The following is a 10,927-nucleotide window of genomic DNA, read 5'->3' as shown; positions in this document are numbered from 1 at the left end:
CCACTTGCACTTAGATTCATGGGTAGTTTAGAATCACCAATTAACCTAACTTAACTCTAACAACTGCAGGACTTTTAACTGTGGGAGGAAATCAGAATACCCAGAGAGAAACCAGTGCAAACTAGCCAAATTGTGGATTTGAACCCAAGACATTCTTGCTGTGAGGCAACAGCGCTAACCACCATGCCACCAATCCAGGCTTAACCAAAGTAGGAAAGCTACGATTTCAAGGCTTGATGCAGAATTTTCTATACGTTTTTGTCCTTGACAGATTAAACCACAATAGAAAGCAATAGCATCCTTTTTTCCTGCAGATCTGTTATATTATATTTCATTAAATACTAACATTAAGAACAATAAAGATTATTTAGCTGCTCATGTAATCAGATACTTTGTTGAAACATGGTAGCAAAATAAAAATGTATGTAAAAAAGTGTAGTTAGCTAGGTACATTGTGGGTTAAATCACACTGCCGAAACTGCCTCAAATTGTTGATGTGAGACTCTCTTGCTGTCTTTGTTTAACTAGAGTCCATGGTTCCAAGTAATAATTCTGTGATCACACACTCTGCAGTGAAATAGCAAGCCTTCATGAAAGCCCATAGCATTAGCTTGCTATATCAAACAGATCTTAACTACAAGGATAAAGTACACATGGGAGACTTCATTCCTCTTGTTCAGATTTTTTTGATTTCCTATGGTGAGAATATTAGCCAATCAGATCCAGCGATTCCCCAATCGCAAGGACAGAACCCTTGAGGCAGAGTGTGCGTGTGCGCGAGTGTGTGTTTAGCTATGTGGATGTTGGCGAGAGAAGAAGAGGGAGAAAGAGACAGTGGAGGGAGAAAATGAAAGGGGAAGGGACGATAGAAGAGATGTTGTAAAATTAGCCACGCTGTCAGAGCAGTTTGCACTTGGTTTTAAAGGAAATGTCATCAGTGTAGCAGACTCAGGGAAGTCCCCCTTGCTCTCGATCATCTTGCCTGCAGGGGGACTCTGGCTTTCTCCCTCACTTTTCCCTCTCTCTGCTGTGGCAAACTCATTAATGACAAACTGCTCCAGCTTCTCATGGAGTTGAACAAAATGGCATTCAGACAGCCGAAGGAAATCGCACAAAGTCACCTGCATGCGCGCGTATGAAAGAAAACTCGCATGAATGATGCCCTGGTTTGTGCCTGGTTATCTCGGATTACATAATGTCCACAATCTCTAAACAGTGAGTCACGTTTCCAGTGGATAAGTGATGTGACTTTATTTTATGGGACTACAGCTTCTGAACAATTATTCCAAAGTCTGGGAGATATCAAGTGGACCTGCAAACAGTTGTATTTGTTTGCTTTTATTTTGTTTTGTTTCAGGACATTATAGTTTTTCATTTCTCTTCAAAGGTTAGACCATGAAATTTTACTGTGCCGGCACACTTAATATTGGTCTCCCCCTATAGACAGCTGGGACCGACTCCAGTCCCCCAATGACCCTGAACTGTATCAGCACTTAAGAAAATGGATGGCATGGAGTTAAAATCAAGCTAGACCTAGAAAAAAATTAGCCTATTGCATAAGACATCCAGGTGTTAACTACCAGCATTTCAAAGCCAAGCAGCAACCTCCATGTGTGACAAATAAAGCCAATGCAGAAGTGCCAAAAACCGCAGTTCCTCTACTGGCCACTTGACGCTGGCATTAAAAAAGTATTAAAAAGTATGTTTACAGTCTAGTTCAAGAAAATAGCTCTCCGGGTCTCCATGGATTTCCCTTCATAACAATGCTACATTGTATAACTTATTATTTTTTTTAATTTCAGAGTGATGCGGGTGAGACTTAAAGTTAGGGGAGTGAGTGCTTTGCTTGACAAATGTACTGACGCACGGAGCTATGGACAATTGCTGTCTGCTCACTGCCACTATTTCAGCTAAGTAAAGTGGAACATTTTAACAATGTTTGTGCCATTGGTGTCTTTAAAAGCAGTAACAGGAAAATAAGTGCAGCACAAAAAAATGCACTGCTGTGTTGTTTAGCTCATCAAAGGCATGGCTGGTATTTTGTCTGTTACTTAGCACTAATTAGCAGATATTTGTATCTGTGCTGGGCTTCAGTTTATAAATGCAGCGCGGTAATCATGCTCATGGTAGATGGTAGCTTGAGTAACTGAAAACTTCACATCACTTTAAGAACTGTGGCACCTGGTGTAGAAATTAATATTATTATTATTATTATTATTATTATTATTACTACTACTACTACTACTAATAATAATAATAATAATAATAATAATAATAATAATAATATGTACCTTTTAATTATGTCAGGTTTGTCAGTTGACAATACTACTGCATACATTAACAATGCACTTTTTGGCGTTTTGTTGTTTGTCTGTATTCTTAAGTCAATTAATTTCATGAACTGTGGATGATTTGTCCCATAAAAGTTTAAAATGACTTTACCTAGAGAGCTTTTTTTTTTTTTTTTTTTTTTTTGCTACTAGCTCATTTATTTAGGAAAAATCGTCTTTCAGCTTGTTCACTGCCCTTGCTGTAATTTATTCCCATTAATGCGCGATTAATGGAAATTCATACATCGAGAGGAATTTGCAAAAATATCGATAAACTTCCAGCCAATGACAAAAACAAAGGAAACGCTCTTCTTTCCGGGGGCCAATCCCTGCTTGTCTCCATGGCAAAAGGAAAAGAAAAATCCTCGACTGTGGGTCGGTTTTTTCCGGTCGGACTCGGAATCAGAGCTCAGAGCGCCTCACTGTTATCGCCACAGACGCATCAATCGGGTCCTGGTTCTCGGTTCTCGGTTGCTCATATACTCACGCTAGTAGAAAAACAAAAACAAAAAGAGCCCAAAGTACCCTGATTTTGAAATGGACACCGCCAACCAGGTGAGTAAATTAAAGCCACAGGAATGTGTTTGACTGCTGCTCAGCTGCTCAGTGTGTGTTTAATTGATGATGGAAATTGGAATCTTTTTATTCTCCCGCCTTGTCTTCGCGCAGCTCGTTTCTGCGGGGACGTTTCAAGTACTTAAATTACCTCTGGGATTTATCCGTGTTTTGGAATGGGTGAGTTGGATCCATTTTTTTTTTTGCACTACTTACATTAACCCCCTTTTGGCCATTTCAATTAGAAAAAAAACATGATTAGTTACATAATGTAGGGTTTGTGAGCTTTATCGCTAAAGCCCACATTTTTCTACACTCAGTAAACATCTGGTTGTGAAGAAATTCCTGCATCTGTAGGACGGAACTTAAACTTCACCGCATTTGTTAAGTGTTCCTGTGTGAATGCTGCTGTTTTTCATGTCTCCCACACCTTACTCGCAATCTACTCTGCTATGATGCTTTCCACTGTGACTAAAAGGCTTAAGTTTATGTGAGGATTTATAGCTCCGTGAGAACTACATGCCAGGGGAAACCACTATCTTTTCAATTATGCCTACTTGGTGCCAGCCCTGTGCATTTTGCGCTAGTCCCTGCAAAAAACCAAACAAACAAAAAATGCCCCATTTTACCCAAAGTGAGATGATATAACAGAAATCCACAATACCAATGGGGTGTCCTAGCTCTGACTGAATTAAAGCTTTACCCTTTTCTGTCTAGGCGCCGGTTGTAGCTTCTTTTATTTGTTGTACAGTGCAGTGAAGCCCAGAGCCACAAAGAAAGAAAGGAGAAAAAAAGGATTAAGTGAATTTCTTTGATGTGAGTTTGGAGAAATTACTGTAGCCATAAGGGTATTCAGCTTTTGCTCAGATAGGATATGTGCGTGCGGAAGCTTGTCTTTCTTAATTTTGCAAATGCCATCAAAAGTGCAGAGAGTCCTCGAGCAGCAGTCTTCACTCTAGAAAAAAATAAAATACAAGCTGTTTTTCTTTTGCATGCAAATAAAGTAAACTCACTTTCAAGAGACACTTAAGCTGAGATAACACAGATGTCTGTCAGTGAGGTGAGTTTTCAAGTGCATCCCTTTCGGCTGTTTGTAGTGACCTAACTGTGATATTTGGGGGCCAGAGCCAAAGCACCATCTGTATGATGAAGATAGCGCACTGTCATAGTTCCCCGTGTGGGTCTTTGTGTAACTGTTTGCGTGTGTGGGTGTCTGTGTGTGGAAGGAATCACGTGTTGTTTTGTGAGCATGACTGCACACATTTTTGTTGCATCCATACATGCTGACATATTGATCCACTGGCTACCTGGTTATGTTTGCTTAGATGTATTAACCATCTTACGCAAGCCACAGTAAATCTTTGCATTTCACACACATACACACACACATACACCCCATGACAACATTATAAAAGTGACCTTTTCTCTCCTGCACCTTTTTTTTTCTCTTTCTCTTTAGCTGAGCACGTGAGAGCTGTTTTGAGGGCAGTTTTTCCAGTGTTTCTGTTGGCCAGTGGGCTCATAAACATGCAAACAATTCAAATTATGACCTGAGTATTCTGATTTATTCTGCAGCACCTACAGTTCACTACCAGGTCTTATTCCCATAGTAAGTTTTTCATCGTACTGCAGGGAGTCCTTATAAATGTGTAAAGATCTTGCCACCCTTTTCCAACTACTCAGAGAAAGTCTTAATATAAAAAAAGCCACCACATCATGGTAACCAAAAAATATAAGTATTGTTTAATTAAGTGTATTTATTCTCATATTTTTAAAGAAAATAGTGACTGTATTTGCAAAATATGTAAACTAGTATATGCAACTAGTAGCGATTTATCCGAGGTCCCAGTTGGATGTAAGAAGTGAGAAGCCTGCAGGGACTGTTTCCCACTGTCGCCCACCAAGTGACTTCCAGCTGAGACATGATGCTGCTCAGCATCACTGGATTATACAGGTATAAACAATGGGATGAGTATTATCACATGGAAATAAATAAATAGTGCATTGTGGATGCCTTTCAACCTCTTAGTGTGCTGATATCACACTATATTATTTTAGCTGACCAGCACATTGTTGTTATGGTGTTGCTACTTGGTCATGCTTGGCATTTGTAACAGCAACTGCTAAGGCAGCTGTGCAGTGGAAATGAAGCCATTTATATGTTTGCGCAGACAAATGCACATCCTTAACGTGTTTGTTCAATATTTCCATGTCTTTGCAAATCACTGTAATGCTCACCAGGCATAGAATTTGAGCAGTTAACCAAGATTTTTTTGTGTGTGTACAACTGTAACCAAAGTACTTAAAGTCTTACTTTCAACAACTGCAATGTTAAGGTCATGTAAAGGCAGTGTCTATGGCCACAGTACTGTGGGTGTGTTTGGGGTTGAGTGACTGAAAGCATTTGCTAAGGTTAGGGACGTAGTAACACTGAAGCTCGCTTTAAGTGCAGGTCTGAGATGGGAAGTAAATTCTGGTTTTCCACATATGATAATGCACCCCGTTAGATGCAGTATTGTCCAGTAAGCATGAAATTCCTGGATGCTGAGCTGTTTTTGCCCTCAGGTTGAAGCATGGAAGCATCTGCAAAACCACAAGAATATTGGCAACCGCAGTACTTTTCTGTGTTTGATAATCATGCGTCATCATCTAAAAGCTTCTTTTAAATTTCTTCCCACACTATTTATGATACCAGCAGAAACATGTGCGTCACTTTGATTTGTTTACACACCCCAAGGCACTGAAGCCATTCTGCTGGGCAGAAATTGACATTTACTTAGTGAATGATAAACCTTTGACAAATAGAGGGTTGTATAAAGGATAAGTTAACCTTAGTTGCAGGATACTCGTATGTTTACCATATTATTAGTCTGTGCTGGATCTGCACAAGATTAAGCATTTATAATCAGTCATGGCTTCAGGATGGTTTTACCACTCTGTGTGCGTCTGTGCATGCAGGCTCTTGGCCCGTTTGGCACACTGTCAGGGGCTGGCATATTCTGCTCCAAACAGCTGTAAGGTCCCCTCCTCTCCACCGTGGACCAACTCATGCAGAAGCTGTCCTTTGAGATGTGCCCAAACTCTTCACTGTGTGCGTCTTCATGCTTATGTGTATGCATTTGGTGGAGAGACGAGAGGATGCCAAGAGAGAGCAAAATTGTACAGTTGCTTGAGCACATGATGTAAATGGTAAATGTGTGTTTTGCAACGCACTGAAGCGTCGATGGGTTGTTGTGCCACTGAACACAGAGCAGTTTTACCAGTATTCTGTTAACTCATTGGTTTCCTTTACTGTAGAAAAAACTAAACTCATGCTGATGAGTAGCCTGCAGCATGATTTTAATTTATTAAGAAGGATTGTCCTCTCATCCAAAAACATTGACTGACCCACTGTTCTATGATGCCATCATTAGTACCTTACAGTAGGCAGTTTAGTTTGCCTTGAGTGGTCAGTGCACATGTGTGTGCGTGCGTGCGTGCGTGCGTGCGTGTGTGTGTGTGTGTGTGTGTGTGTGTGTGTGTGTGTGTGTGTGTGTGCGCGCACGCAGGAAGAGAACAATTCAATTCAATTCACTTTTATTTATATAGCGCCAAATCACAACAACAGTCGCCTCAAGGCACTTTGGATCTCATTTTTATGTTACAGTTGGCTCAACACTCCGCCACTTTCAAGTACTTTATTCACAATAAGGTCATTTTCTTCTTTAAAAAAATCATTTTTAATATACAACACAATTTTTGACGAGAAAATTTCATTTACAGCTAAATTTGAGCTTTTGAATTCCAGCTTCTCTCATGACCAGAACAAGCACGATGTCAAAGAGAGGAAGTGAAAAGTATACAACAGAGTACCTTCAAAATAAAACAGTAAAAGCTAAAACCTACACTGAAAAAACTGGATGACACAAAAAGAGGATGTTACGGTTGGAAGGAGGACTCAAGCGCAGGACTCCGGTACTGATGCTTACAAGAAGAGTTTATTTACAAGTCACCAGGTGTATATACAAGAATGTGCAGGGGGGTGTTATATACAGCTGAGTGGGGGAAGAAGGGGTCTCCAGGGAAGTCCAAGGGAAAGCATACGTTCTTCAGAATATCCACTCACACAATCACAGGTTCACACTCCAACACTGCCACACGGGAAACACACGGGGAAAAATCCAAGAGGTTCTGTAGACAGGGAGACAGGGTTAAGGACGATGCACAGAGGAAAACACTCTTCACTAAACTTGCTGTAGCTTTGACTTTACTAACGCGTGGTAGACAACGATCCAGCGACGAACAGCAGTCACCTCCTGGCTTAAATGCTGCTCCCCTTAATGAGACACCTGGGTCTCATCTCCCGAGGGCGTGGGCCAAGGGCATGAACCCACAGTGAGTTCCGCCCCGGCGAGAGAGAAGAGGAAGAGAAACAGAGAGGGCTGATCAGCGTGCAGCTGATCCGCCTGGCCGTGACAGAGGAACTTAAAAAAAGGAAACAAGAAGAGAAAAATAAGAAATAGGTGCATGTGGAATCAGTGTTTGTTAAAAAATAAAATACAGCACATAAAATTCTTGAAAAAAGTGGGCATGATTTTCAAGCTTAATTAACTAAAAGTCATTATCTTACTTATGTAATTTAATAGTAATAACCACTGATAATTAAGGCACATATACATCACATTGGGTCAAAACTGTTGATTCCTTTGTCAGAGCTGGAGATGAATTTAATTACTTGCATATTTCCGAGTATCTTTATGTAAAATAATAATAATAATAATACAGCATAGAGGAAGACTGACAAATAACAGGTTGCTTAAGGTAAACATACTGTAAGTGATAATTAGTACATACAGTGGGGCAAAAAAGTATTTAGTCAGCCACCGATTGTGCAAGTTCCCCCACTTAAAATGATGACAGAGGTCAGTAATTTGCACCAGAGGTACACTTCAACTGTGAGAGACAGAATGTGAAAAAAAAATCCATGAATCCACATGGTAGGATTTGTAAAGAATTTATTCGTAAATCAGGGTGGAAAATAAGTATTTGGTCACCTCAAACAAGGAAAATCTCTGGCTCTCACAGACCTGTAACGTCTTCTGTAAGACGCTTTTCTGTCCCCCACTCGTTACCTGTATGAATGGCACCTGTTTGAACTCATCATCTGTATAAAAGACACCTGTCCACAGCCTCAAACAGTCAGACTCCAAACTCCGCCATGGCCAAGACCAAAGAGCTTTCGAAGGACACCAGGAAAAGTATTGTAGACCTGCACCAGACTGGGAAGAGTGAATCTACAATAGGCAAGCAGCTTGGTGTGAAAAAATCAACTGTGGGAGCAATCATCAGAAAATGGAAGACATACAAGACCACTGATAATCTCCCTCGATCTGGGGCTCCACGCAAGATCTCATCCCGTGGGGTCAAAATGATCATGAGAACGGTGAGCAAAGATCCCAGAACCACACGGGGGGACCTGGTGAATGACCTGCAGAGAGCTGGGACCAAAGTAACAAAGGTCACCATCAGTAAATGGCCTGTAAATGGCCTGTATTTATATAGCGCTTTTCTAGTCCCTAAGGACCCCAAAGCGCTTTACATATCCAGTCATCCACCCATTCACGCACACATTCACACACTGGTGATGGTAAGCTACATTGTAGCCACAGCCACCCTGGGGCGCACTGACAGTAACACACTACAACGGCAGGGAATCAAATCCCGCAGTGCCAGACGTGTTCCGCTGCTGAAGCCAGTGCATGTCCAGGCCCGTCTGAAGTTTGCCAGAGAGCACATGGATGATACAGCAGAGGATTGGGAGAATGTCATGTGGTCAGATGAAACCAAAGTAGAACTTTTTGGTATAAACTCAACTCGTCGTGTTTGGAGGAAGAAGAATACTGAGTTGCATCCCAAGAACACCATACCTACTGTGGAGCACGGGGGTGGAAACATCATGCTATGGGGCTGTTTTTCTGCCAAGGGGACAGGACGACTGATCCGTGTTAAGGACAGAATGAATGGGGCCATGTATCGTGAGATTTTGAGCCAAAACCTCCTTCCATCAGTGAGAACTTTGAAGATGAAACGAGGCTGGGTCTTCCAACATGACAATGATCCAAAACACACCGCCCGGGCAACAAAGGAGTGGCTCCGTAAGAAGCATTTGAAAGTCCTGGAGTGGCCTAGCCAGTCTCCAGACCTCAACCCCATAGAAAATCTGTGGCGGGAGTTGAAAGTCCGTGTTGCTCGGCGACAGCCCCAAAACATCACTGCTCTCGAGAAGATCTGCATGGAGGAATGGGCCAAAATACCAGCTACTGTGTGTGCAAACCTGGTAAAGACCTATAGTAAACGTTTGACCTCTGTTATTGCCAACAAAGGTTATGTTACAAAGTATTGAGTTGTATTTTTGTTATTGACCAAATACTTATTTTCCACCCTGATTCACGAATAAATTCTTTACAAATCCTACCATGTGGATTCATGGATTTTTTTTTCACATTCTGTCTCTCACAGTTGAAGTGTACCTCTGGTGCAAATTACTGACCTCTGTCATCATTTTAAGTGGGGGAACTTGCACAATCGGTGGCTGACTAAATACTTTTTTGCCCCACTGTATTTGTACAGCAAGTATATAGAAGTTTAGAGCAGTAACAGAAATACATCCATTACATTGCACTTCACTGAAGTGTTTGGGTAAATACAACACGTTGCATCCACCTGGTCCACTGTAGCCCTGTAGCATTAGTGTTGGGATCACCAGGCAGTGCAATCATATTTTGGGGGTCAACAGTACCACCCTAATTTATCCTTTGGACCAACTCAGTATCACAGTAAAGTGTGTAATAGACAGGTCCACTTTGTCCATTTAACACTTCATTCACTCCATTTTAGCCACCCAGCTTAATCATTTTTGCAGATTAAGGACCCTGGAATATACTACTTACCTTTCTGCTCACTACCGAGTTCTCACCTTTAAATATATTATCTCCCCCTGCTGGGAAAGCAACTTCAGCATGTATGTCCATTTCACACTTTGCCTCATTAAAACGTGAAATGGACACTGTTAAATCAAATTGTTGAATGTTGTCATTGTGTTTCTTAAATTTGTAAAGTCTTAGTTCAAACAGTAGGATCAAAGCCATTCCTTTGATCCTGACCACCTCTCCAGCCAATTTGGTGCTTGGGGAGGCTGACATGGGTTTTATTGTAGATACACTCTATCTGAAAGATCTGTTTCTTGTGTTGTAAGCGTCCTGCTTTTATGATCCTTGTACTGAGCAGGAGGTCACACAAACGCACCCCCATAACACACACACACGCGCACGCACGCACGCACGCACGCACGCACGCACGCACGCACGCATGCACACACACACACATAGTGCCTTGCCTTTTGTAACCACTGGGGTTTTTTACAGTGTTCTGTTGTATTGTGTAAACTGTAACTGTCATGGGAATAAATTGCTGCGAGGAGAGCTGCTCGTTGAAGGATTTGGGCTTGAGACAGGTCATGAGCATTATTCTCCACCGCCTGGTTCTGACCAAAGCTTCCCTCGTTAGCGAGTAAAATACCGGTTGAAGATGTTCTGTCTTGGTTTCGTTCTTCATGACGAAAAAGTCTCTAAACTAGCGGGGCCTGTGGAAACACAGACCCAACAGACACACATGCAGAAATGGTGGCACGGCATGTTTGTTACATGTTTTGCAATGAAATTGTGTTGTTTGGACACACCCTGTACAACAGAAACCATGACAACATGTAAATAAAGTAGTAGTACTAAAAGGAGGGAGGTATTCTACAGCAGATGGATTATAGATAAACGGTACAATATTTATCTGAAACCAGCCAACATAAATTTAATTGTTGAACTGTCAAAAAGCTGAATTTGGCTATAAGAGACAATGCTGACTTGAGTGCAGTGTAGCAAAGGATAACATACCACAGTCTGGGGGTTTGATTGTTCATATTAACATTTAATACCAAAAACCAAGAAAAAGCAAGTTTTGGTGTTTGTTTAATTGTTAATGCCAGTGCTTGGTTTGTTTCAGCACTGCAG

The 10,927-nt window shown here is 41.4% G+C and overlaps 1 protein-coding gene across 1 annotated transcript in view; it reads left to right on the top strand.

Moving 5' to 3' along the window:
• Window positions 1–2,777: 2,777 nt before the first annotated feature.
• The window catches only part of synpra (synaptoporin a), a 28,132-nt gene continuing 19,982 nt past the window's right edge, over window positions 2,778–10,927 (top strand). The window contains exons 1-2 of the mRNA XM_085407875.1: window positions 2,778–2,885; window positions 3,000–3,065. Of these exons, the coding sequence (XP_085264001.1) occupies window positions 2,868–2,885; window positions 3,000–3,065 (84 nt within the window). The 5' untranslated portion in view covers window positions 2,778–2,867. The remainder of the gene's footprint in view (window positions 2,886–2,999; window positions 3,066–10,927) is intronic.

The sequence above is a fragment of the Rhamphochromis longiceps genome, linkage group LG5, assembly GCF_057381845.1.
Source record: "Rhamphochromis longiceps isolate RC_006_pf linkage group LG5, R_longiceps_female_GT1.1, whole genome shotgun sequence".
In the NCBI taxonomy this organism is placed as follows: Eukaryota; Metazoa; Chordata; class Actinopteri; order Cichliformes; family Cichlidae; genus Rhamphochromis; species Rhamphochromis longiceps.
Note: the sequence above shows the minus strand (reverse complement) of the source record. Positions and strands in the feature narration are given on the sequence as shown.